The sequence below is a fragment of the Embiotoca jacksoni genome, unplaced genomic scaffold (genome assembly GCF_022577435.1).
Source record: "Embiotoca jacksoni isolate LCO1_2020_lvr unplaced genomic scaffold, fEmbJac1.0.p SCAF_6, whole genome shotgun sequence".
In the NCBI taxonomy this organism is placed as follows: Eukaryota; Metazoa; Chordata; class Actinopteri; family Embiotocidae; genus Embiotoca; species Embiotoca jacksoni.
In genome coordinates, this window is record NW_027185414.1 from 13,573,850 (window position 1) to 13,601,099 (window position 27,250).

The 27,250-nt window shown below is 42.7% G+C and overlaps 2 protein-coding genes across 4 annotated transcripts; both read left to right on the top strand.

The window, feature by feature from the left end:
* Window positions 1-2,271: 2,271 nt before the first annotated feature.
* kif7 (kinesin family member 7) lies at window positions 2,272-13,841 on the top strand. Of its 3 annotated transcripts, none has more exons than XM_069174305.1 (20): window positions 2,272-2,388; window positions 3,450-3,930; window positions 4,190-4,387; window positions 4,525-4,924; window positions 5,013-5,360; window positions 5,627-5,819; window positions 5,919-6,086; window positions 6,281-6,439; window positions 6,618-6,754; window positions 8,504-8,625; window positions 9,340-9,480; window positions 9,582-9,787; window positions 9,948-10,145; window positions 10,435-10,560; window positions 10,802-10,978; window positions 11,064-11,279; window positions 11,465-11,671; window positions 11,968-12,166; window positions 12,367-12,528; window positions 13,140-13,841. In XM_069174305.1, exons 2-20 carry the CDS (start codon window positions 3,600-3,602, stop codon window positions 13,532-13,534), a joined length of 4,083 nt encoding a protein of 1,360 aa, XP_069030406.1. In that variant the 5' UTR covers window positions 2,272-2,388; window positions 3,450-3,599; the 3' UTR covers window positions 13,535-13,841. The 3 variants fall into 3 exon arrangements, with proteins under 3 accessions (XP_069030406.1, XP_069030408.1, XP_069030407.1); XM_069174307.1 differs by lacking the exon at window positions 2,272-2,388 and adding an exon at window positions 2,563-2,872; XM_069174306.1 differs by lacking the exon at window positions 2,272-2,388 and adding an exon at window positions 2,896-3,356.
* Window positions 13,842-14,808: 967 nt separating this feature from the next.
* Window positions 14,809-22,159, top strand: LOC138212844 (NLR family CARD domain-containing protein 3-like). Its single transcript, XM_069173465.1, has 9 exons — window positions 14,809-14,883; window positions 15,955-16,048; window positions 16,783-16,840; window positions 17,604-17,829; window positions 17,959-19,720; window positions 19,807-19,980; window positions 20,618-20,782; window positions 20,983-21,029; window positions 21,155-22,159. Exons 2-9 carry the CDS (start codon window positions 15,984-15,986, stop codon window positions 21,715-21,717), a joined length of 3,060 nt encoding a protein of 1,019 aa, XP_069029566.1. The 5' UTR covers window positions 14,809-14,883; window positions 15,955-15,983; the 3' UTR covers window positions 21,718-22,159.
* Window positions 22,160-27,250: the final 5,091 nt, after the last annotated feature.

The window sequence follows — 27,250 nt, forward strand, 5'->3', positions numbered from 1 at the left end:
CAACGAATCCCTTTAAAAAAAAAATGCAATGGTTTCATCTGAAGTACCATGGAGAGTGGAAACTGCATGCAGCTGAGGTTGAGTTGAGGACAGGAGTGGATAACAGAGCACCTCAGTCATCTCAAAGTGCTGTACAATTTGCCTCCAATTCACACACATATGAGGCATAGAGGGTGCTCGCCTGCTATTAGGAGCAACATGTGGTTCAGTGTCTCGTCTAAGCACACATTGGCATGTGGGCAGAAGGAACTGAGGATTGAACCTCTAACTTTACAATTAGTGGGAAAGCTGATCTACCCTCTGTGCCACAGCCAACACATGTACACTAACTGCAGTTGCTTTGGTGAGTAATACAAAACTAAGATTAATTATACATTATGTTAAATTCCGGGTAACTGGTGGGATATGAGTGTATAAGATGTTTGTACATCAGGCAGTCTGCACCTCTTTTTTCTTATTCCAGAGAATCTGATCAGCTCCTGCGTCAATAACACAGTGATGCTTTCAATTTCTCTCTGCCCTGTTTCTTCAGTTTATTTCAATTATTGTCCAGGCGAAGATAAACAAGTAAGTTTACCTGCGTTTTGAATTAGTCATTGCAAAAAACCTGTATATTCATATTCATTTGTAATCTATGATGTAACACTGCCCCCTACTGTTGACAGATCAGACATGCTGCACACCCCCAAAGACTGCCAACAGTTGATGTAACAGATTTATCTGTTCCATCATGGTGGAGTGCATTGTCTTATATTGTTACAACACAAACAAATCCTAAATTATATTCTAATTTTTAATCCAAATTAGCAGTCAACCTCAAGTGCCGTATTTTTTTATATAAAATTGGGTCCAATCTACAGGACTGATATTCTCACACTAATTTTAATAAAACAATTGTTGTTGCATTTGTGGGCAACAAAAATGTAAAGCATATTAAAAGTTACAATAAGATAATTAAATCTGAAACACATTTGGTCTAACCTTCACTGGGTAATGCTGCTCAAATAAATAACCCATGTTCTTTCAACTTAAAGCATTGGACAGGAAAACCTGCTCGCCTCCCTTTCAATTAATTTTGTTTTCTTTGGATTTCAACATACAGTACTATAAAGCCATTGTCAAGTACAACTGGATAAAAATGTATGCTTGGTAAATTGAATAAATCCATGACACTAAAGGCAAACATGGGAGCTCTGCTAGGGTGAGACTCAGCTCAGCGCTTGAATGTCTCCATGAACAAATGCAGCAATCTGCTTGTAAAACAACATAAAAAATAAAAAAAAATAAAAACTCAGCAGCTGAACGATCACCACTTCCCCCAATGTACAGTCTACCTCTGAATAATCACATTTTTTTTAATCTTCATTGTGGTTTGTAGAACTAATGACAATTTTGTTGTTGTGAATACACACATATAGACTACTTAGACAACAAGATCCAGAAAGTTCTTCTCAGAAAAGATCACAATGTATACTTTGCTGGATATGGACTCATGGGTCTGCTACTGAGTGAGCTGCTATAATTCATTTAAGCGTCAATTCTTTGTGTTCACAGCTAATTTATCATAAAAATAATGCTAATGTAATTTTTGTAAGGATAAGGCAACTTTATGAATCCAAGTGTGTTTTATCCATCCATTATCTATACCCGCTTTATCCCGAACAGGGTCATGGGAAGTCTGTTTTAAAATAGTTTATTTAATAAAAAAAAAAAAAAATAAATAAATAAATAAATAAAAAAAATAAAAAAGGAGGATTTTCTCAGCCCATAAAGGAACATCTAATCATTCAGTTTACCCGAAAATTCAAAATCAAAAAAATCAACAAATTTGGAGATAGCATGGCTTTAAGTGGACAGAAAGGATATGAAAAACTGCAATCTTAATATAGTGTGTAATATCCAAATGTAGTGGAGTGAAAAGTACACAATTTTGCCTTTGAGATTTAGTGGAGTAGAAACATACAGTTGAACGAAATGGAAACACGCAAGTAAAGGACGAGTCGCCTCCCTGTAATTAAGTGGGTTACAACAGCCTACTGGAGTAAATGCAATGAGTACTTCTTTTACTTAAGTTGAACTTTTAACGCAGGACTTTCACGTTACTGTCTTGATATATATATTTTTTTTTTTACTTAAGTAAACGACCCAAATACTTCCTTCGCCCCGGTTGTTGTTTGTTCGCCCTCTCTCCGGTGGAGCCTCTCGGTCTTGATGCTTTGCGGCAGACTGAACCCAAACTTCAGCCCAAACTTTGGGGCTCCTCCCCCTGACTGCTCCTCAGCCTCCAGTCTCCGCAACAAACACACGAGAAAGAAAAAAAAACAAAAAAACACAACCCACCGTCCAGCGGTATCCTGAGTCCCTGCTAAAAACTTCTGCTACGTTTGAGTAAGTAGTGTCAGCTGTTCGTGGCTAAGATAAAAACCCCCGCCACCCACCCTCGTTCAGCGCATGTTGTTTCCGGTGATCCATTTGCAGCTCCTCCGGTCCACCTTCATCCTCATGTCTCCCGAGAGGTTGTTTGTTCGGACTGCTGCTAACTTTAGCTTAGCTGAAGTTGCTCTTGCAAAACAAGCAGCAGCCTTTGAACGAACCCTGAGCTTGAGCTTGAGCTCGGGGAGGCCGAGGGACATTACAGCCGCACTTGGGAGACCAAGCCGACAGGGGTTTGGATATTTCCCTGTCCCCTGGTAGCGGCGGTGCCTGACGCGGTTACTTTTAGTCGACCTGAGCCGCCGCGAGCTAAACGCTACCTCGGTCGACTCCAGTCACGACTGCGGCTCGTTACGATGACTTTTACCAGCTCACTTCGCCGCATGAAGAAATGTGTCGCTTCGCTTTAATAATCGATGCTGACTAAAGTTGAACGACGGTGATTGAACGTAACGCTGGTTAGGTTGAAATGTGGTGAAGATACTGGACCAAAAAGGAAGTGTCCAGGTCCATTACTGCAGTAGAAACACTCGTAATCAAGTAAACCTAAAGTAAAAAAAAAACCTTCAGTAAAGTATTATCAGCAAAATATGCTTAAAGTATGAAAATAAAATGAAACACTCCCTCTCAATGTTTTACTATTATAAATGGTAGTTTTGGATTAATATTACTGTTGAATCAAGGCGCATTTTACTGAAGCTGTGGTTATTTTAATGACGTGTTTTTACTTGGTTTAATCAATAGGAGGGCATAATATTTTATGAGATCTTCATATGTTTGTATTGTTTCTGTTCTGTAAGGACCATTTATCGCTAAAAAGTTAACAAACTCAGAAAAACAATGCATTTTCCAGTTTGTTCAAGTGGATATTTAAACAGTTTATTTATTGGTCAACTTGAACTCTGCTTTGCCTGCACACACAGGTAGATCAAATAATTCTGTTTAATTTGAGGTAAATCTTACATCACAATGCCTTATTTCACTCTTTTAAAACACATTTTTGGCTCCATGCTTAGGTTGGGTGCTGTGGAGTAACTGAGTGGGGACAAAAACCTGAAATGAGATGTTGAAAACAACCTGACAGATGATTCCTGTTCCCTCTCGTGGCCCGAAGATGATCAACACATACCGGTGGAGCACAGAGGAGCTGTAACGGTGCAGAAGAAATGTCTCCCAAAGTGCCCGGCGGCCAAGGCCGAGGGGACTATTCTGCAGTGGAAGTAGCTGTTCGAGTGCGTCCCCTGCTGCCTAAAGAGCTTCTGCACTGCCATGAGAGTTGTATCACCGTGGACCCTGAACTGTGTCGCGTTACTCTGGGCCACGACCGACACTTTCTTTGTGACTTCCTGTTTGAAGAAACTTGCTGTCAGGAGGATGTTTATTCTGTGTCTGTCCAGCCGCTCATCGACGCCTTCTTCCAAGGTTTCAATGCGACTGTCTTTGCTTATGGGCAGACGGGCTCAGGCAAGACTTATACCGTCGGAGAAGCTAATATTTGTAAGTTATTCATTTATTTACGCTTTTGTAATATTATCCACTTCAGAATAGTAGCAGAGTATTTTGCTTCAACAGTGGGCCGGTGTGATCTATGTAAACACTTTCAAAATACAAATTGCTATAACAGTATTTATTTATAGACCAGAAAGAAAGAACACATCAGTTATACCGACCAAAAAAAGAGTATGAGCTATGGTCAAATCACGTTTAACTTACAAAACCGGTTTCATGCAATAATGTGCTTTAACGGTGTCTTTAGGTTCCTTCAGAGATGAGGAGCAGGGTATCATCCCCAGGGCTGTTGCAGACGTTTTCAAGCTACTAGACGAAAATGACCTCACAGACTTCTCTGTCCGAGTCTCCTATCTGGAGGTCTACAAAGAGGAGTTCAAGGACTTACTGGAGGTGGAGACTGCCAGCAAGGACATCCACATTCGAGAGGATAAAGGCAACATCGGTATGGAATATGCAGCCTTATTTGACTTCTAAGTATATTATGTTATATAACTATATCACAGCATTTTCCTGATTTGTTTATGTTTGTTCATGTATTTATATCACTACTTTTTATGTTCTGTCTGTGTGACTTCATAGTTTTGTGTGGCGTAAAGGAGTGTGAAGTGGAGGGTCTCGATGAGGTGTTGAGTTTACTGGAGTCAGGAAACACCGCCAGGCACACCGGTGCGACCCAGATGAACCCAAACTCCAGCCGGTCGCACACTATTTTTACTGTGTACATGGACCAGCGTCGTGGAAGCTCTCGCCTTTATGGGACTGCTACAAGCTCTGGGCCACAAATGTTGTCTTCCAAGTTCCACTTTGTGGACCTGGCGGGGTCAGAGCGCATCTTAAAGACGGGGAACACTGGAGAGAGACTGAAGGAGAGTATCCAGATAAACAGTGGCCTTCTGGCTCTGGGAAATGTAATCGGGGCCCTGGGCGACCCCAAGAGGAAAGGCTCTCACATACCGTACAGAGATTCTAAAATCACCAGGTAAATTTTCATAGTTAATTGGTACTTTAGCAAGCATTATTTTATATAATTACCTTGGTTTAAATTGTATCCTCCTTGTTTGAACCAGGATACTAAAAGACTCTTTGGGAGGAAATTCAAAAACCCTAATGATCGCCTGCATCAGCCCATCATCCTCAGACTTTGATGAGAGTCTGAATACACTGAACTATGCAACAAGGGCCAGAAACATTCAGAACCGGGCTACGGTCAACTGCAAGCGTGAGCCAGATCGTGTGGAAGGGCTGGAGCAACAAATCAAGGCCCTTCGCAGAGCTCTCGAAAACCGCCAGCGTTCAGAGACCCGCATCATTGCTCACGCTGATCAGAACAGGAGGCCTCGACTTGGAGAGGGAGAGATCAGCAAGCTGCAAGTTCAGAGTGCGCACTACAGGACGTGCACAGACACTGCTTACAGGTTAAAACACGTTCTCCGATCGAGTTCCACAGGAACAACACCCTGTTGAACCGCACTGAAATTATACCATGTATTAAATGTATATTGTAGATGTCTTCGTTGGAGGGATGCATGATGATATTGGCTTTTGGATTTCTTTCAATGACACATCTCTAAGGCCACTGGTGTATTGAATGGGCATCATCAGTCCACATGCTTCTTCAGTGTGAGATGTTTTCAGCTCGTTTTCTCAGCATTAGTGTTCCTGTGCTGCTGATGTGTCGCAGGCTGCTGCGGGAGCTGCAGAGCGAAGGGGCTCTGACTGCAGAACAGAGTCTGAGGGTGAAGGAGTGGCTCTGCTCAGTGGAGGAGGAACGAAGTGGGCTGACCACTGCCTCAGGACCAGATAGCGGCATCGAGAACAGCTCCACTGAGGACAGTGGTGCGCTGAGGAGGGGAAGGCCGTCTGTTAGGAACCAGGTATGTCTCTTTACTCTCTTATGGAAGATTGTTTCAGACTGAATTTTTTTACATTTTATGGATGCAGTACTGATGTCCTTCCAACTATCTTTCTCCCAGGACACAGAAGCTGTGGAGGAGAGGTGGAGCCACGAGCATGAAAGTGAGAAAGATGGAGAGAAAGAAGACAGTATTGTACATCTTCAATCACAGATCCAGCGGCTGGAGAGGGAGAACACTGACTTTCTAGCAGCTCTGGAGGATGCTATGGAGCAATACAAGCAGCAGGTCTGACACACTTTATTTCTAATGTTATTCCACTAGAGCAGTGATTCACAGTTGAGCGCCGGCATGCCACGTCAGTGGGTCTTTCATTTGTATGATCACCACAGAGCTGCGTCAGCATTATGTTATACAGATTTTTTTTTTTCAGGTGTTATGTGCCATTATATGTTACTGATTTTGTTTTCCTCTTGTCTCAGAGTGATAAGCTGCAGGAGCAACAGGACTTTATAGCAGACCTGCAGTGTCAGCTGTCTACTCCAGGGATGATGGGCCGGGGCCTTAACATGAGATTGCGTCCACACACCGCCCCTATGGGCTCCATGCAGCACAGTCAGAATGGAGGCACATACAGACAGGTAACCAACCTGCAGAGATAGTTTTTCAGACGAGAAACAAGAAATACAGAAATCCCTTTAGGATGTCCAAAAAGGATAATTTAATTGATTATTTTTATTTTTAAATGTCTTTAAGAGAATGTTGTTTTTTTTTAGCTTGCTTGATCTTAGATCTTTGTACCTATTTATGTGATTACAGGTCAGTCCTGTGGGCTACCTAGGTAATGGGCCTTGCGGTGATCAGGATGGGAAACTTTATGAGGAGCAGGAGATCCCAGATGGAGCAGAAATGCATTGGAGGGAAGAAGAGAACTGCCTCAGCCAGGAGAGATGCAAGTATGTTGTTTTTATTGAAATCATTACTTGCGGTTTACATTGTCTAAACTGTGTTGATATAATACACTGCTCAAAAAAATAAAGGGAACACTTAAACAACACATCCTAAATCTCAATGAATGAAATAGTCCAGCTGAAAATATTTATTCATTACATAGTGGAATGTGTTGAGAACAAAATAACATAAGAATGATCAATGGAAATCAAAATCATTATCCCATGGAGGTCTGGATTCAGAATCGTACTCAAAATAAAAGTGGAAAAATCAGATCACAGGCTGATCCAACTTCTGTGGAAATTCCTCAAGACAAGTCAAAATGAGGCTCAGTAGTGTGTGTGTGGCCTCCACGTGCCTGTATGCACTCCCTACAACGCCTGGACATGCTCCTGATGAGACGACGGATGTTCTCCTGAGGGATCTCCTCCCAGACCTGGATCAAAGCATCAGTCAACTCCTGGACAGTCTGCGGTGCGACGTGGCATTGGTGGATGGAATGAGACATGATGTCCCAGATGTGCTGGATTGGATTCAGGTCTGGGGAACGGGCAGGCCGGTCCACATGATGCATGCCTTCATCATGCAGGAACTGCTGACACACTCCAGCCACATGAGGCCGAGCATTGTCATGCATCAGAAGGAACCCAGGGCCCACTGCACCAGCATATGGTCTTACAATGGGTCTGAGGATCTCATCCCGGTACCTAATGGCAGTCAGGGTACCTCTGGCTAGCACATGGAGGGCTGTGCGGCCCTCCAAAGAAATGCCTCCCCAGACCATCGCTGACCCACCGCCAAACCGGTCACGCTGGAGGATGTTGCAGGCAGCAGAACGTTCTCCACGGCGTCTCCAGACTCCGTCACGTCTGTCACATGTGCTCAGTGTGAACCTGCTCTCATCCGTGAAGAGCACAGGGCGCCGATGGAGAAGCTGCCAATCTTGGTGTTCTCTGGCAAATGCCAATCGCCCTGCACGGTGTTGGGCTGTAAGCACAGGCCCCACTTGTGGACGTCGGGCCCTCGTACCACCCTCATGGAGTCTGTTTCTGACAGTTTGAGCAGAAACATGCACATTAGTGGCCTGCTGGAGGTCATTTTGTAGTGCAGTGCTCCTCCTGTTCCTCCTTGCACAAAGGAGCAGATAGCGGTCCTGCTGCTGGGTTGTTGTCCTCCTACGGCCCCCTCCACGTCTCCTGGTGTATCGGCCTGTCCTGGTATCTCCTCCGTGCTCTTGACACTGTGCTGACAGACACAGCAACCTTCTTGCCACAGCGTGCATTGATGTGCCATCCTGGATGAGCTGCACTACCTGAGCAACTTCTGTGGGTTGTAGACACCACCTCATGCTACCTCTAGTGGTGAGGGCACTGGCAAAATGCAAAAGTGACCAAAAATCATCCAGAAAGGATGAGGACAGAGAAATGGTCTGTGGTCACCACCTGCAGAACCGTTCCTTTATAGGGTTGTCTTGCTAATTGCCTCATTTCCACCTGTTGTCTGTTCCATTTGCACAACAGCAAATGAAATTGATTCACAATCAGTGTTGCTTCCTAACTGGACAGGTTGATTTCCCAGAAGTGTGATTGACTTGGAGTTACAATGTGTTGTTTAAGTGTTCCCTTTATTTTTTTGAGCAGTGTATATACTGCACACATTACAGACCAATTATTTATAGACACTGTTCATTTCAGTGCACCTGTGCTCATGTTATGCGTAAAGTACATGTGCTGTAATGCCAGTGATTCTGTCAGGCAGGTGAACCTGACCTGGACCAGGCGGGAGATGCTGTTCAGAGGACTCGCAACTGGAGGCAGAGGGGCAATGTTTCAACTGCCTGAGCCAGACCAACACCCCTGCTTAGCCAGAAAAGCATGTAAGTCTAACAACTTGCTCGCTCAAAGATGTCCCTGGATGTTCAAAATTGATTTGATGGAGCATTGATTTGGATGATGAGTCAAACAAGGAATCCAACTGGTTTTGCATTGTTTGTTCGGACTGTTTGTGTGACTTCACTACTGGAATCGTCATTTAAATGTTCCCACGATCTTTAATAGAAACACCTCTCTTTTCTACACATTTTCAAATTAAGTCTGTGTTTACAAATCCAGTTTGTCATTTATTTACAAGAGCACACCATCAGAAATATTTGCACTTTTTCATTTACAAAGAAATATGTAACCTCTTATGATCTCCTGTGTTGAACCGTCCATTTCCAAGTTTGCTGTACACAGAGAGATCTTTAAGTGGATTACAGAGACACCAGCCTCGCACGGGATGGCAATCTATTTATTTGTCTATTATGTTGTGGTTCCTTTTGTGATCTGCCTTGAACTGGTTGCATCGGTGTGACCACAGAATTTTAAAACCTGCATATGATATGCTTTTATTGCCCGCTGTTTGTCTCCATTGTGTTTATATGACACGCAATTTACGCAGAGGTGGAGGGTTGAGAGTCAAATAGGGATTATTGATCTGTGTGAAAGATCACACATGGGGGAGTGAATTTGGGGTGTTGCCTCAAAGCGCTGTCCTCTTCCTCATTTTACAACCTCACTTACCTCTTTTGTTCTCTCATATCTCTGTGTAGCCAACTCCAGTACTGGGGAAAGTCTGAGAAGTTTTGAAGGCATTTCAGAGTTGGGACTCCTTCAGGCACAGCAGAAGATCAGGGAGCTGTCGGTCACCATCCGCATGAAAGAAGAACTCATCAAGGAGCTGGTCAAAACAGGTAGCAGTTTCAATCTCATTACTCCGCCTCGGCTGCATCTTTTCTAAATAGATTTTCTCTTCTGTGACTTTGTAAATCAATTGTTTTTTTGTTTTTTTAAGGTAAGGATGCCCAAGCCCTGAACAAGCAGTACAGCCATAAGATCACAGCTCTGGAGAGTGAAGCAGTGCAGGCTCGGCAGGAGCTGCTGGAGGCCCAGCGGCAGCTGCAAGATCTGGAGAGGCAAGAGAGAGAAATCAGTGCAACAGACAAGACCAGAGCACAGGAATGTCGCAGGAAGATAGCTGCTGCTCAGAGCAAAGTTCAGGTTTGAAAAATAGCACACAGCCAACAAACAGCTATTTATGGAGTTAATTGTTTGGCATCGGGAAGAATATTCTTTTTGCGGCTAAGATGCTTATTTTGAGAGCTTTCAGACTTGTAAACCTGAACTTCTGAATGGGAAAACATGTGTGGTTACATATTAGGTACTAAATCAGCGTCAGCGGGATACTGCTCGTCTCGCCAACCTTCCTGTCCAGAGTGAACGTCGCGTGGTGGAGCTGGAGAGAAGCGTCCAGTCTATGAGACAGCAGCAGGAGCAGCTGCAAAGACGGTTGCGTCAGGAAAGTCAACAGAAACGACGTCTGGAGACCGAAATGCAGCGCAGAACTCACAGAGTCAAGGTACTGAAGAGTAGAGCATACACCTGAGTGGCAGATTATTTATTTAATGATTATGTACATGTACGTAACATAGTCACTTTTGAAACATTACGACAAAAATCGTATTAAACAAATATAATTTGTGTCACACGTAATGCTGTAGTTTTAGTAGAGAATCAAAATCGGTAATGTAGCAATTCATTTGATTGGACATAAGTGCCAAATGCAGTGATTTACTTTTGGTAGAAGTCGTTTTCTTCTGCACTTGTCCTGTAATTGATCTTCATCTTCTCCACCGTCACCATTACAGGAACTCGAGATAAAAAACGAGCAGCAGCAGAAGATCCTGAGGATAAAGACGGAGGAGATCGCAGCCTTCCAGAGGCAGCGACGCAGTGGCAGTAATGGATCCGTCATCTCATTGGAAGAGCAACAGGTACAACGAGAACTGAACTACAATGCAGTCATTGTGTTTTAATTGTTTATATAGCTCCATTGTTAATTTTAAGTTTAGTAACTGGAGGTGGAGAATTATGCTAGTTGTACCTATCACTCACATGAGCTGAGCTTGTGATCATGGTACGAGCTAGCCTTGTAACACAGTAAGTAATAAACTTATCTGACTGCTGTGTTTGAATGTTTCTGTTTGTTTTTATGCCTCGTCACCCTGTGAGCAGAAGATCGAGGAACAAAAGCGCTGGCTGGACGAGGAGATGGAGCGGGTCCTAGAGCAGAGAAGAGGTCTGGAAGGTCTGGAAGGAGAGCTGACTAAACGTGAGGAAATCCTGGCCAAGAAAGAAGCCTTGCTACAGGAGCGCAGCAGCCTGGAGACCAAGAGGCTGCGCTCCAGTCAGGTACTTAACAAACAGCAACAGTTCAGTTCAGTGACACAGGAAACTGGTAAATGACAATTTTTTTTTTAATTTATCTTTCCTGCAGGCCTTAAGTAAAGATCTGGTGACACTCAGCGGGCGTATTGAATCGCTTGAGCGAGAGCTGAGTGACAGGAATGGTCTCCTCCGCAGCAGCAGTGCTCAAGACTCCCAACAGATCCGCCAAGAGATCTCCAACCTGCGTCAGGAGAAAGATTCACTGCTGAAACAGCGAGTTGAGCTGGACGACAAGCTGCGGCAGGGCAACCTGCTCTCACCTGAGGTTCAAGTGCCCTAATATTATTAAATCACCTACACTTTAGGTTAAGCAATATTTCACTGTTCAGGAAACGTATCGAGTACTCGCATAGCAAGCACTAGTAAGTCCTCGATGTAATATTAGCTTTCTGTGGCTCACTGTCTGTTCACATCCTCATGAAGCCCATCTGTTCACTCTGATGTTACCAGGAGGAGAGAACCCTTTTCCAGCTGGACGAGGCGATTGAGGCTCTGGATGCAGCTATTGAGTACAAGAATGAGGCCATCACTCAAAGACAGAGACAGCTGAGGGCTTCTGCCAGCATGCTCTCCCAGTGGGAGATGAACCTCATGGCCAAGCTCAGTTACCTGTCTGCCTCTGAGACCAGGGCTCTGCTGTGCAAGTACTTCGACAAGGTCTGTGTAACTTTCAACCCAAGATTTCTCTCTATTTTTTTTTTTTTTTTTTTCAATTCGCATTTTCTCCACTTCAATGTTGCAGAATCCCAAATGTCCATTTTTTTTTTTTTTAGATGAGGTGGCAAGTTGCTCACCCTACTCTTTCATTTAAACTTCAGCAGCATTAGCACAATTCTCATTAGCAATTGCAATGCTTGCATCCTTTCATGAGCGAGCTCACTGAAGTCCGACCCGGCCCGGTAAGACTTTGTCTAAACTATGCTGAAGAGTGTGCGTGTGGACGTGTTCTGCAGGTGGTGTCTCTTCGTGAGGAGGAGCGTAAGCTGCAGCTCGCCCTGGCTGAGCTGGAAATGCAGCTAGATGAGCAGCAGAGGTTGGTGCAGTGGTTGGAAAACGCTCTTGATCGTACTCAGCTCGACACAGATCGCCGGCTTACACAACAGCAGAAGGAACATGAGCGGAGTGTGCAGCTCTTACTGCAGCAGTGTCGAGGTGACGATCACACACGGACAATACCTCATATATTTCTTAGTGGTCTATAGTGGGTGTAGTTTAGGTTTACGTGGGAGTATAAATTGGACTAAAGTGATGGTAATGGCAAAGAGTATTTACTTCTTTTATTTTTATTATTCTCAAAGTCAGTCATTGATATTGATAGCAGTTGCTCACCCTCGTGTGTCCCATCCCAACAGAGCAAATAGACGAGGGTCTGGCAGGACGGCAGCGGCAGTATGAGGGATGGATCCATAACCTCAGCAAGGAGCTGAACCACTACAAGGCGGCTAACGTGGAACTGAGCACCAGACTGAGGGAGCTCTGTGGTTCAGCCGGCCAGCCAAAGGAGCATCCTAAAGGTAAAGGTATTGTTACATCCAAGTTTTTACTTTGCTTTACTCAGACTTAAAATTAAGATAATCATGTTGTTCAGAGTAGGACTGCATCTAAGGATTATTTTTTTTAATGAATCTATTGATTATTTTCTACATTAGGTGTTTGGTATTTAAAAAGCCTAAAATGTCATTTATCATAGAGGACTGAAGGAATCAGAAAATATAAACATCTAAAAATCTGAAATTTTTTGCAATTTTCCACAAACAAATTACTCAAACTGATTCATCAGTTAGTTGACAATAGTTTACTGTTCATGAACGTATTGATGAATTAACTTATTTTAGTTTTCAAGCAGTTCTGAATAATTTAAATGCCGGACCATGCAGAAGGTCCAATTTGACAATTTTCCTTTAGTTTATTGTTTAATTATAAACTTGTATTTGGCAGGATATCTAACATCCTGTTTTTTTTTTTTTTTTATCATTTATTTTGCCCTCAGATGTCTCTATTGATGTTTGTTTTAATATTTTAAAAGCTCAGAAGTTAAAAAGCTGCAGTCTGTTAATCGACACGCACTGTTAAAAGTAATGTTTTCCAACACGTCTAACTGTCCTGCTGACGTGCCGTCTTTCAGTCGTGCCATCTGACAGTAAACCTGCCAACGTTGGCAGTGTGGAGAAGTTGAGCCGCTGCTCTGAGGACAGCCCGGGAGGCCGAGGGGGGGTGCAGCTGGACAAACCTTCCAGGTCCAGGGAGGAGATGCGGGAGCTGGTGAACACCCCTCTCCCGTCCACGTGGAGACGCTCCTCTCTCCCCACAGAGGAACCTGCCGTCATGGAGGAGCTGTGGCTTCAGGTGGCCGGAGACGCTCCCGTGAACCGTGTTGTTCAAACTGGTATGGGGTGCTGGGGCGGGCCGACATCGCTGCCTGTGGTCAAATCTCGCAGAGAGTCCCGTCGCTCCAGCCTCAACATCGGACCACTGACCTCAAACAATGCATTAATTGATGTGCGGAAGAATCCTGTCTGAAAATGTTATGTATTGGGGAGCTCAAGAACATTTTGGTTTCTGAACAATTTTGTGGTTTTATCAGTCTTGCGTTTTGTATTTAAAATTTTTTACTTATGTTTTTTTTTAATGAACACAAACGGATTTTTATACAAAGCACTTTCACTGAGGTAAAGTTTGTTTTCATTTCATAAAGATGGTAGGTTTACGGTCTTACCATACAAATCATTTGCGTCATTACAAAATAAGGTTTTCTCTAATCGCTCTCTAATCATGTAATCTTTTGACCTCCGACAATATTTTGTATTAAATGTTTTTGTCTTCTGCGCTCATGTAGCCCCTGTTGTCATTTATATTCAAGTCAAGGATTGTCATCAAATTTTATTTGTAGCTCTGATTTTGTTCACAAACAGCCCAGTTAAAACTGGCTTTACTCTTGTGGCTTATAACAAATAAACAAAAAATAAGATTAAAATTGTAAAGCTGAAAATCATGCATCATTACAATATTGATTTTTGGTGTTTATATTTGAAGTACCACAGTACAGCATATCTCCCCATGGACCATCACCCCTCATTTTGCCATGTGCTGATCAGGACATAAACATTGACAAGTACAAAGTGGAAATCAGTCAGAATATGAGAAAGATCCGTTGTAATACGTGCGCATATGTGCACGTGTCTGTGTCACGGCCTGTGTTTTTTATAGACTGCCCACCTTATAGTTGAATAGGTTTTGTGTAATTTAATTCAATTCAATTTTATTTATATAGCGCCAAATCACACCATGGGTTATTTCATGGCTCTTGACACATTAAAATCCTCACAGCAGAACTTTACAATATTTTACAGAGAAACCAAACAATTCAATAATTCCCACATAAGCTAGGAGGGGGGAAAAAAACAACTCCTCTTTAAGGGAGAAAAACCTCCAACAGAGGGAAGGAAAAACTACCTTTTAACAGCAAAGTTGTGGACTTGTGTCTACTTAATGTTTGTTATTCTCCTGTAAAGAACATGGAGACAGTCCCGCTGCCTGATGCCGTCAGTCAGTGGTGGTGAACCAATCCTCAATCGGTGCGCGTGAAGTGTCACGTGCATTCCTTATGGATGTCACGTGCATTCCTTATGGATTACTGTTTTCTAGGACAGAGGCTTTGAAAAAAAAAAAAAAAAAGTGATGAACAAATAAAGTCTGATTAATGAATTATTTTACAGGATATAAACTCTGATGATGGATGTAGTATTTGTCGTTTGTTTGTCGTGTAGCGGTTCTTGTTTTTGACTCGGTGCTCTGACGAACTTCCGCCGACCCTCCTCCGACCCTTCTTTCTTTTACTTTGTCCAGTGTGACGCAGATTCTTTCTGAAGGTATGTTGACGACATTTTTCAGGGTTTTATCTCTTTTGCGAGTCTTTTGACGTGGTGTGTGTAAACGGTTTAGATCCAGGACTAACAGCAGAAATAAGCCGCTCGGCTCCTGAAGAAGTCGACATAGTCTATTTGAATATTTCCGAAAGTTGGAGCTGCTCTGTTGGAGCTGCGAGGAAGAAGAGCAGCAGCTGAACTCGTTAATAAAACCAAATAAAGACGAACAGAAACAGGAGAAATGAGCTGAAGCAGCATGTAGAATAAAAACCACATCTCTCAGCCTCGTTTTAATGCTCCGTCGGTGACCCTGCTTATTTCACATCTGTAACTTATTACTTTTATTATCAGTTATTTGATCAAAATATTTTTTGAAGTGCTGTTAAATAGAAATGTAAGAAATGCTCCGTCTGCTTCTACGTTTCTATAACGCACTTTAGGCGGTGTAAATGCTGTTGTAGTGAGAGACTGTCTGCTCGGCGGGGGAGGAGGGAGTTGGAGCGGGTGAGTTCACCTGCGCTGGTTACTGAGGGATCGCACCTGTAGGAGTGAGTGAGGGAACAGAGGAATTAAAACGGGCAGTGAACCGGCGCTTCTGTCTGTGGGGAGCGGAGCTCGGTGTTCGTGCAGTGCCCGAAGGGGATGTCATTGCATTAGGACTGGTTCTGGCTCTTGTGGGTGGTACTCGGTGGGGGGGGGGGGTTAAGTCTCGGACTACCGGTGTGTAAGGCTGTATCCTCTTATAAATTTGTCATAATAAAGATTGTTACACTATTTGTAGCACTGGGGCATGTTATGGCTTTTTTTTGTTGTTGTTTTGTATGTGATTGTCTGACTTCAGGCACAACTGTGCATGTGTTAAAGGGGCCGTTTATAAACTTACCTTGCAGCTTCATGACAGCATGTGGTGGACTGATGGTGGAAGTGCAGCAGCCTCCTTTGTCTCACTGCTGACACTGATATGAAAGAGAAAATCAGAGGCAGTCAGCAGAGGAGCCGCTGTTGTTTGTAATGCTAAACTGATGCAGAGGAGGATTTCAGCATATGTGGAGATGAATTGTGTTTCCTCTACAGATTAAAGTGTGTGAAGTGAACTGAGCAGCATGGATCTGCGGGGGAGTGTCCGGTCCACTGACAGAAGTATTAATTTTTCAGAACAGGCAGTTGGGTGAGTTTTTGTGTGTTTCATTGTTGATGTTGTGTGTCCTTGTTATCTTGTTTGTTCTTAACAGTTTCTAATCATATTTAAAATAAATCATCATGACACAAAGTCAGTAACCATCATGCTCCAATAAAAAAAAGCTGCACTTCACAGCAGAAGCTGGTAACATGTTGGATGTGACAGCTTAATCAGTCACATATTGTGTAACAATATGCAGTGCTTCCCATATTTACTTTGATCCATTTCAGCATTTTTTTAATCTTTTTATTACTTATCCTGTCTGAGAGAACGACACCATCAATGCGATCGATTAACGACTGGTCAATCTTCCCTTGCTCTCCTTCACCTGTGTCTGCTCTGCACCATGTCAGTGCAGCATAGGTTTAGCTCCGCCCTTAATGAAACACAGAGATCAGAGGACAGAAACACAGTCAGTTGGAAAGAAACGGGTAGCTCATAAATTAGGTAAATAACATGAAAACAATATTTTGGCTGGACAACCACAGTGGGGTCACAGTTCAGCTGAATGCTGTGACTTCAAATTAAAAGCCCTCCAGTTTCACACAGGGTCCAGCTGTATACTAGGTTTGGACTTGGACGCGTTTCTTTCAGGAGGGGCGGGGGGTCCTAGTCGAAGGGGATTTGACCCTTTTCAAACCAGTTTGGCCATATAAAGTAGGCATTTGGGGATTATCTGTGAAATTGTAGATGCAGAAGATATGTTTTTCATGTTGTTGCAGCCAAGAGGAAATCAGTGATCAGCTTCTGCAACAAATACCTCTGGACTCCATATTTCAGGTGAGCCTCATTATGATTCAACTCTTTATTGCCACATCAACGGGACAAAAGAATTTGCACATAAAACACAATCATTGACCATTGCATTAGATAAAAAAAAAATAGAATCCGGTGTAATACAAAAGTCCTGCAATAAATCCTCCCTTCATGAAGGTTATATATCAAAGTTCAAAGACTGTTACTGTTGAACGCGGCATAGTGATGTACACGTAGCAGGAGGAAGCGAGGGGGGTGGGGTGTGGGGTTGGTTCTGACTTGATCCAAATGGAAACCTGGCGATACAACGTCCAGCCCACCGACAGCTGTAACCTGACTGCACCACCGGTCTGTCAATCAAACAGACACGCCCCCAGAAAACCTGCCGTTTTGAGGCTTATTTTCTCATTGATGACAGGATTATTTTCAGATAGAACGCCAGAAAACTATTAAGAAGGGGCAGCTTTAGCTAACAAAACCAAAATAACTTATTCATAAGTGTAAGTATTTACATTTATTTACTTATTTTACTTATGCAAGTTGAATGGGAGTCTATGGTGCCAGAAGCTTTTTGGAGCCAACTTCTAGTGGCACCTGGTGGTATTGCAAATTATGCACTTCTGCATCTGCCTAATTTTTCAGACCTGAAAAATTCAAAGTGTTTTAACTGATTAACTTTTAAAGATGATATTGATCCTAATATTTTCCACAAATTTACACACATCTGAATTTGTTTTTATTAAGTTTTAGTTGAACATAACTGATATATTTCTATATATATTTCCAGCTGCTGGAGGAAAACATTGTCACATTTGTGAGGAGCGAGCTGAAGCAGATGCAGACGGTTCTGAATCAAAATTACCAACAAAGCTTAGGGAGTCAGGAGGATGAGAAGGTGTTGGAGGGTGAGGATGAAGAGCAGAGGAGGAGCAGCAGAGAGTCATTTCTGAAGATCACACTGCACTTCCTGAAGGGAATGCATCAGAAGGAGCTGGCTGACTATCTGCAGAGCAGTAAGAGGATTTCTCTATGTATTTAACCTGCTGGATAAACTGACATTTACTGATGTGACTTTAGGTTTATGAAATGTGGGAATGTTTACTGTCATTTATTCATTGATTCTATTTGTTGTGTTCATTCAGAATTTATTGCTGCACTTTGTCAACGTAAACTTAAATCTGACCTGAAGAGGAATTTCAAGCAGGTGTTTGAGGGGATTTCTAAAGCAGGAAATGGAACCCTTCTGAATGAGATCTACACAGAGCTGCACATCAGAGAGGGAGGGACTGCAGAGGTCAATGATGAACATGAAGTCAGACAGATTCAAAGAACATCCAGGAAACCACACAGACCAGAAACACTCATCAGAGAGGAGGACATCTTTAAAGGCTCACCTGGAAGAGATAAACGAATCAGAACAGTGCTGACGAAGGGAGTGACTGGCATTGGGAAAACGATCTTAACACAGAAGTTCACTCTGGACTGGGCTGAAAACAAAGCAAACCAGAACATCCAGTTCATGTTTCCAATCAATTTCAAAGAGCTGAATGTCCTGAAAGAGAAAAAGTTCAGTCTGGTGGAACTTGTTCATCTCTTCTTCACTGAAACTAAAAGCGCAGGAATCTGCAGCTTTGAAGAGTTCCAGGTTGTGTTCATCTTTGACGGTCTGGACGAGTGTCGACTTCCTCTGGACTTCCAAAACAATCAGATCCTGACTGACGTTAACGAGTCCACCTCGGTGGATGTGCTGCTCACAAATATCATCACAGGGAAACTTCTTCCGTCTGCCAACCTTTGGATAACCACACGTCCTGCAGCAGCCAGTCAGATCCCTGCTAATTGTGTTGACAGGGTGACAGAAATTGAAGGATTCACTGACCAACAGAAGGAAGAGTACTTCAGGAGGAGATTCAGAGATTCGGAGCAGGCCAGCAGGATCGTCTCCCACATCAAGACATCCCGAAGCCTCCACATCATGTGCCACATCCCGGTCTTTTGCTGGATCACTGCTACAGTTTTGGAAGATGTGTTGAAAAGCAGCGACGGAGGTGAGCTGCCCAAGACCCTGACGGAGATGTACATCTACTACCTGGTGGTTCAGTCCAAAGTGAAGCTGATCAAATATGATGGCGGATCTGAGACAGATCCACACTGGAGTCTAGAGAGCAGGGGGATCATTGAGAATCTGGGAAAACTGGCTTTTGAGCAGCTGCAGAAAGGAAACCTGATCTTCTATGAATCAGACTTGATCAAGTGTGGCATCGATGTCAGAGCAGCCTCAGTGTACTCAGGAGTGTTCACCCAAATCTTTAAAGAGGAGAAAGGGTTGTACCAGGACAAGATGTTCTGCTTTGTCCACCTGAGCGTTCAAGAGTTTATGGCTGCTCTTCACTTCCATCTGACCTTCCAGCAGGTTGACAGGAGACTCAGCGAAGACAAACGCCAAGTAACTCAGTTCTACCGGAGTGCTGTGGATAATGCCTTACAGAGTCCTAATGGACACCTGGATCTGTTCCTCCGCTTCCTCATGGGTCTTTCAGTGAAGTCCAATCAGACGCTCCTACGAGGCCTGGTGACACAGACAGGAATAATCTCACAGACCAAACAGGAAACAGCCCAGTACATCAAGAAGAAGATCAGTGAGAATCTGTCTGCAGAGAGAAGCATCAACCTGTTCCACTGTCTGAATGAACTGAATGATCATTCTCTGGTAGAGGAGATCCAACAGTCCCTGAGATCAGGAAGTCTCTCCACAGATCAACTGTCTCCTGCTCAGTGGTCAGCTCTGGTCTTCATCTTACTGTCATCAGAAGATCTGGACATGTTTGACCTAAAGAAATACTCTGCTTCAGAGGAGGCTCTTCTGAAGCTGCTGCCAGTGGTCAAAGCCTCCAACAAAGCTGTGTAAGTGTGTTGAGATGTTGTTCAGTCCTGATGCTTTAGGTGTGCTGAACATTTTATTTATATTTCTGCTCATATTGTTTCTTCAGACTAACTGGCTGTAACCTGTCTGAGAGAAGCTGCAAAGCTCTGTCTTCAGTTCTTAGCTCCCAGTCCTGCAGTCTGAGAGAGCTGGACCTGAGTAACAACGACCTGCAGGATTTAGGAGTGGAGCTGCTGTGTCCTGGACTGAAGAGTCCACACTGTAAACTTGAGATTCTGAGGTCAGAATTCAAATTATTCAACTGATGAGTATTATTTTCCTGGATAAACAACCAACCTGTGCACAACCCTGTTCCCAAAAAAGCTGGGATGCTGTGTAAAATGTAAATAAAAACTAAATGTGATGATTCGCAAATAATGTAAACCTATACCCACATCAGTAACATGATTGGATATAAAAAGAGCATTCCAGAGAGGCAGAGTCTCTCAGCAGTGAACATGGGAAGGGGTTCATGACCCAGTGAAAGACTGCATGTGCAAATACTGCAATTATCTAAAAATAATGTTCCTCAATGGAAAATTGCAAAGAGTTTGGGGACTTCATCATATAAAGTACAAAATATCATAAAAAGATGCATACAATCTGGAGAAAACCAATATTGGATAGCCATGATCTTTAAGCCCTCGGGCGGCATTAAAAGACACAATTCTGCAGTGGAAATCACTGCATGGGCTCAGAAACACTTCTGAAAAACATTGTCTGTGAACACAGTTTATCACTGCATGCACAAATGTGCTGGTTAAAACTCTACCATGCAAAGAAGAAACAAAAACTGGAACTGAAAGAAAAACAAGAAAACAGTCAAACATCCAGCCAGCAGGTGCTTACAGGTGGTTTGTTGTGTCGTGTGTCTGCAGGCTGTCAGGTTGTCTGATCACAGAGAAAGGCTGTGCTTCTCTGGCCTCAGCTCTGAGCATCAATCACTCCCATCTAAGAGAGCTGGACCTGAGCTACAACCACCCAGGAGACAGGGCAGCGACTGCTAGACTGGAGAATCCTGACTTCAGACTGAAAACACTCAGGTATGGAGAGGTTGGTGCAGCCACAGACCGAGTCGGAGAGAGGAGGATACAGGACAGGACTTTAGAGATGCTACAGTCAAGTGAATTTGAAAATGTTGGACTTTTTCTTTATCAGTCCATATCTTGTCCATATGTGCATGCTGAAAGAGACTATATGGGTCTCCCCTCCTCCTCCTCCCCCCCCCCCCCCCTCCTTTCAGGTTGGAGCCTGGTGGAGATCGATGGTTGAGACCAGGTCTGGGGAAGTGTAAGTGCAGCACATTTTCAACCATGTGCAAACTGTGACATCACTCATTCACATCGATGATGCAGTCAAATAAACAGATGATCAATCAATGCCTGCCACTGTGTTGTGTTTGTTCTCTCCATCAGATTTCTGTGAGCTCACACTTGACAGAAACACAGTGAACGGAGAGATCAAGCTGTCTGCTGACAACAGGAAGATGACGTTTGTGAACGAGGATCAATCGTATCCTAATCATCCTGCCAGATTTGATCACTATCCTCAGCTGCTGTGTACAGCTGGTCTTACTGGTCGCCATTACTGGGAGGTCGAGTGCAGTGGAGAGGTTGATATAGCAGTGAGTTATGGAGGAATCACAAGGAGCGGAAACAGTGAAGACTGTTTGCTTGGATTAAACGATCAGTCCTGGAGTCTGAGCTGCACTGATGATGGACGGTACTCGGCCTTTCACAACAAGAGAGAAGTAACCATGTCCTCCTCCTCTTCCTCCTCCTCCTCTGTCTCTACGAAAGTAGCAGTGTATGTGGACTTGCCTTCAGGAACCCTGTCTTTCTACAGAGTCTCCTCCAACACGCTGATCCACCTCCACACCTTCAAAACCACATTCACTGAGCCTCTGTATCCTGGATTTGGGTTCTGGTTATTCTCATCATATAGATGCTCAGCTTCTCTGTGTTCAAGTCAATATTAAGAGCCTTGTCTTGTTAGAGGAAAACTGTTGTGCAGATAGTTCCCATTTCATACTCCTCTCTTAAATCGGTTTCTTTTGTAAACGTCTTCCTTTTAAAAGTCCTTTGAAGATGGAAGCTACAAACATCACAGGATCAAAATGTTCTTCTCTTTTTTCCAGTTAGAGGTTCACAGTGAATATCAGTGTATTGTGTTTCTCTGAAGCTCAAACTGCTCAGAAATATTTCTGAGATTATCGTCCATTTATCAGCCACTTAGTAGTCAAAACAGAACAAGGAGATCTTCATTTTGTTTCTTATTTTGAAATTACATTTGAACATGTTTTTCTGGTCCTTTATATCTGTTTTAATTTGAAGCACTTCATGTCGTTTTCTTGCTGTACAGCAATTTGAGCTGTATTTCTTGTATGAAAGGTGCTATACAAATAAAGTCTATTCACTGGCTACTGTCTGAAAGCCTAGGAAGAAAATACCTCACATTCCACCTCAAACATACGGGCTGTTTTACAGCATCATTACAAATAATCAATCTACTCAAGATTTAATGTGAAGTCAGGTTTAACACACCTTTTCTATGTTGACAGAAACCTGTGGCCGACTCGGAAGACGGTGTGAAAACGTATCCGACAAACGTATCAAACACATCCGTGATGAGCTACTTTATCAATCCACTTTAAAGTTGAAAGAAAAGGACAGTTTCTACAACCAAAGTAATTATTGTCAATGCAGACTTAAAAAATAGAAACTATTTCTTTACTTACAGAACCTTTCTCCATGAGCAGCTCACTCCTTTATGGACGAGGGTTGTGTAGAAAACGTTTCCTCTTCAAAGAAGATTACATGAACGCAACCGATTTAAAGCTGCAGCTTTGTCTTGATGATAAATGTACAGTTTGAAAGTCGGAGCGGAGCATTTTCCTGTTCACGTGTTTAAACATCACATCACACTCTCAGTATGATTGTTTAAGGTGAAAAAAAGTTTTCATGTGAAATTCTTCAAACCTTAGAGAACATTTCACTTAAACCTTTTTGGACACATTTCTTGCTGCATTCAGAGTCAAATCTTGGGTGCACTTGAGTCTAAAGCAGGCATGTCCAAAGTCCGGCCCGCGGGCCGTCAGATTTCATACGGCCCGCAGCTTCGGTCTTATAATGTGTTAGTTATGGCTCGCTAGCTCTGTCAGAATAAATAAATCATACAAATGTAAAGGTGTAATTTCTCCTTTCACCACGCGGTGGCAGCACCGTTCTAATGCTATCTGGCTCGTGATCCGTGCTGCCAACCCTTCTCAAATCATTTCTGCCATGGCCACCGCAAAAAAAAAGAGAAAAGTTGACAGTGAGGGCCGCCGCTTTCAGGAGCGGTGGGAATTACAATACTTCTTCACTGAAAATCGAGGCAATTGTGTTTGTCTAATTTGTAAAGAGGCGGTTGCCTTGTTTAAGGATTTCAACGTAAAGAGACACTACGAGACTAAACATGCTACAACGTACGGCAACCTAACAGGGAGAGGCCGCGCTGAAAAAGTGAAGCAACTCCAAGCTGCTCTGGCATCACAACAGAGAGTCTTCACGCGGGCCTCTTGAGTCAAAGGAAAACAGAACAAAAGCCAGCTACGAAGTGGCCATGTTAATAGCTAAACATGGCAAACCTTTTACTGAAGGTGCGTTCATCAAAGACTGTGTCATAAAAATGGTGGAGAACATTTGCCCCCGAGAAGAAGCAAGAATTTATGAATGTGTGACATTAGTGTCAGCAAGTTATCTGTTCCTTGATCAATCTGAAATTGAGTGTTTTGAACGGTAACATCTGTCACTATTAACAGTGAAAAGCCTAAAGCACACTAATGCACTTGGACTTATGGCACTTATGTTATTAAACTTTTGAATAAGATATGTGTTATAACTGTTGATGTTATGTACCTGTAGATGTGACACAAACTATTGCTTTCTGAAAGATCTTGTAAAAGACAAAGGCAAAATTCACTTGTTTTAAAGTTTAATGGTAACAGACCACTTTGCATTACTTATAACTCCTGTTTAAAATGTTCATGAGGCAAAGATATTTAACTCATGGAAATTGAAGGTATTCTATACAGTTTGTTCAATGTTATCTGACTGAATGAAAGGCAGAATTGTGTTTTTAGAGTTGTTCACGTCTGCCTGAGTGGCTTATATTTGGTTACATTGTTATTTGGAAAATAAAGGTAATCGTGACAATGAAAATTGTTTTATAACAGTGTGTATTTTCATGTAACTTTTGTGGTTAAAAAAATGTCAGAAGGAACTATTGGCCCCCGGGCATCTTCACTTTATCAAATTTGGCCCTCTTTGCAAAAAGTTTGGACACCCCTGGTCTAAAGTAAAAACTTCAGGATGTACAAACTGTTTTTTTTTTTCATTGATTAGGAGCATTAAATTGTGATTATGAACTTGACCAAGAGATGGCAGTGTTATCACTCTTCCTGTGAGACAGCTGCATATGAACCTGTATGTCCTCAACTTTAACCTTCTGAATATGCAGTAATAGAAGAGAGGAAAAGTAACATCATGCACATGAAGGACTCCGATCTGCTGTTGACTATTTATTTAGGTCATATTGATGCAGCTCAGTTTGTATGAACAGTTCAGCCCTGCTGCAAGACTTTCACCCCAGTATCTGCAGGTAAATATTTGATCTGTGAACCGTGCTGAGAAGGACAGGCTGCTTAAAGAACGGGAAGGTACTGCAAAACGTCTAGTTGACTTTCTTTAATCACTTCTGATTTTGCTCCCGGTATGTTGTTCCTTTGTATTTTAGGCTGCCTGCTCAGTGCAGCCAGTGAGTTTCAAACAAAGACACATAACCTGACCTCCGACCTGAGCAGTGTACCTTCTTTACGCAGACGAAGTATTTCTAACAGGTGGGGAAGAAAAATTCAAACAGTCACTGCTGCAAAACAGTAAAGTACAATGTCACAGATATAACGACAATAGTTTATATTTTTTTAGGTATGCTGTCATTATGCGTAACTCCCCTATTCGGCCCCTTTTGCGATCCAGGTATCACAAAACAGACCCTCGCCTTTGGTTTTGCGCTCATCCAAATGGAGTATGTGCGACTTTTGGTGAAGATTGAATGAATTATGGACAATATGGAGTGAAAAAAGTGTTTTACAAAAATATGCAAATTGAATACAGGGGAGGAAAAAAAGTGTCCATGTCCAAATCCACAGTTCTGATTGGAAAAGTTTCATATAGATCCAAGGAATCCCTAGAAAAAATATTTATTTTCCATGAGTCATGGTGTGAGTTATTTACAATAAAATCAAGATAAAACACATGGTGTCGCTATTGAGGGCATTATTTTACAGACTGAGGGGAATCTCGAGGTATTAGTTGTGGCATCATATAAGTTGTGATTCGATTTTTTAATTTTTTTTTTTAATATATATATATATATATTTGCAAAGAATACAGAAACACCTACATTTTCAAGCCAATCCATGGATCGCTACTTTTTCGTGATTTGTATGAAAACAATACAACAGATCTCGAAGGAAAGTCAAAGCACACCATTCACAACAGGGTCACACCACATTCTTGAATTTGGCGCATGACATCTCAAAGTTGTATGAGTTATTGTCATTATTTTATCAACAGAATAGTAAAGAGTGTGCTTTCACCTTCAGTCCGAGCACACCTAATCATATCTGAGGTACGACTGTGGATAGACACCACCTGAGTGCTGTATGTCGGTATGACCTCTGTGCTGAACACGTCTGAGATCTTTCTAAACTCACCTTTGGGGGGGCGTTTTTTTTTTTGTTTGTTTTTTTGTCTCAACGAAAACTTTATTTGTTTGTAAAATCTTTGCCGTTTTAAAGACAAAACGGAATAAGATATTTGTGTTTGACAGTGACTTTAGCTCCAAAACAGGCATGGTGGTATTAGCAGTAAGGAATCAGCAGCAGCTTGGAAAATGAAATTAAACAAACAGCTCAGGAGAGAAGCATGAAATCTTCAACAGAGGTAATACAACTTGTTCAAAGAGAAGGCTCCATTCAGGACTATCCCATTAAAAAAAAGGGTGTATTTTGGGAGATTCTTAGCAGGAACTTCGCTCTACACACTTGTGTGACATTGAAAATAAAGTCACAATTAAAGAGAATCCGTCTGAGAATATTTAAAATACATGAGGCAACGAAAGAGGAGAAATCCACGTGAATAGAGTTCAAGTCTTTCTGATAACCGCCACAATGTATTTGTTTTTACGGCCACTGGGAGGTGCTAAAGCTAGACATTTTCCAAATATGTATTGTGCTTTTAAATATTGGGAAATAAATGATAATCCATTACCTATTTTTGCTGCAGGAAAGGGGAGCAGGGGGCAGGTTGCAGAGTATCAGACGTCGTTCCTGGCCTGCTTTATCAGTAGCAGCATCTTAGAAAAATGATGAACTGTTGCCCAATCTCCTTCTTACCAATGACATGCGACCAATAATTTTATTTTAATTAAAAATGAAAATTAACAGAGGTTTATCCAGAGCTGAATATATGTTTCTTGTTTTTGTTTCTTCAGGTTGCAATAATGGCAATGCTTTTTCTGTTTTTTGTTGTTTTGTTTTTTGGTAACAAATGTGTATGTGTCTCTACCTCACAGAGTTAAAATAGTGCCACCACAGCAATAAGTTGTACATGTGTTCCACCCTACCGCTCCCCCATAACACGCATACGGGGACAGCGTTTGCGATTGGTTATAATAAATTTACCGTTTGCGTGACGTCACCAAAAGGAGGAGGAAGCTTTGAGAAAAAAGAGGCAGAGAGGAGATCACTGGTGTCTGTGTCAGGGGACGCACCGCAGCCTCAGGACCGGGGAGTGAAGCGCACCTCAGGACGCGGCGGATGAAAGCCTCGTTCGCGTGGCAGAGCCTCCCGCCTCTCTCGTCTGACGGACATCACAGCACGGACCCGGGAACCTCCTGATCACGGATACAAAAACACAGTTCAACGGGGATCTCTCGTCCACAGCACCGCCGTGCAGCCGCGGCAGATGGTGTGGGATTTATCGATGTGATCCACGCGCTCACCTGCTTGTCTAACCGAGGCTGCATATAGGAACGCACGAGTCCTGCACATCTGGAGCCTCGGTGACGCTCTGCCGACCGTCCTCGTTGCCACATGTGGATGTTTAAGCCTCCACGAATGCATGAGGCATCCTCCGTGATGAAAAGTGAGTCATTTGGTTTCAGTGGTCTTGGTTAGTTTCCACAGACCAGATCTGCTATTATCATCTGAAGGCATGTTTTAATTAATGCATCTAATTCTCAGCCTGCAGGGCCTGGCATTAGACATTTAGGATAATAGTTTGCATTAATTTAACGGAGATATACTCAAGCCTAATGCTTCAGATAAGGTTTATCGTCAAACCCACAAACACATGGTAAAGACATGATGGGCTATTATGTGAACTTTACATTAGATTTACATTTCTCGCATTAAAACGGAGAAAAGAAAAGTGAGAATATGTGTTGTGACAATGAAGCTATAGTTG

What these genes read in the sequence shown, in the direction of transcription:
- LOC138212844 (XM_069173465.1), top strand. Translation starts at nt 15,984, where the DNA reads ATGGATCTGCGGGGGAGTGTCCGGTCCACTGACAGAAGTATTAATTTT. An exon ending in CTCTGGACTCCATATTTCAG is followed by an intron (nt 16,841 to 17,603) that starts GTGAGCCTCATT and finishes ATATATTTCCAG; the next exon opens with CTGCTGGAGGAAAACATTGT. An exon ending in AAAGCCTCCAACAAAGCTGT is followed by an intron (nt 19,721 to 19,806) that starts GTAAGTGTGTTG and finishes TTGTTTCTTCAG; the next exon opens with ACTAACTGGCTGTAACCTGT.
- kif7 (XM_069174305.1), top strand. Translation starts at nt 3,600, where the DNA reads ATGTCTCCCAAAGTGCCCGGCGGCCAAGGCCGAGGGGACTATTCTGCA. An exon ending in GCAACCTGCTCTCACCTGAG is followed by an intron (nt 11,280 to 11,464) that starts GTTCAAGTGCCC and finishes TGATGTTACCAG; the next exon opens with GAGGAGAGAACCCTTTTCCA. An exon ending in GCCAAAGGAGCATCCTAAAG is followed by an intron (nt 12,529 to 13,139) that starts GTAAAGGTATTG and finishes GCCGTCTTTCAG; the next exon opens with TCGTGCCATCTGACAGTAAA.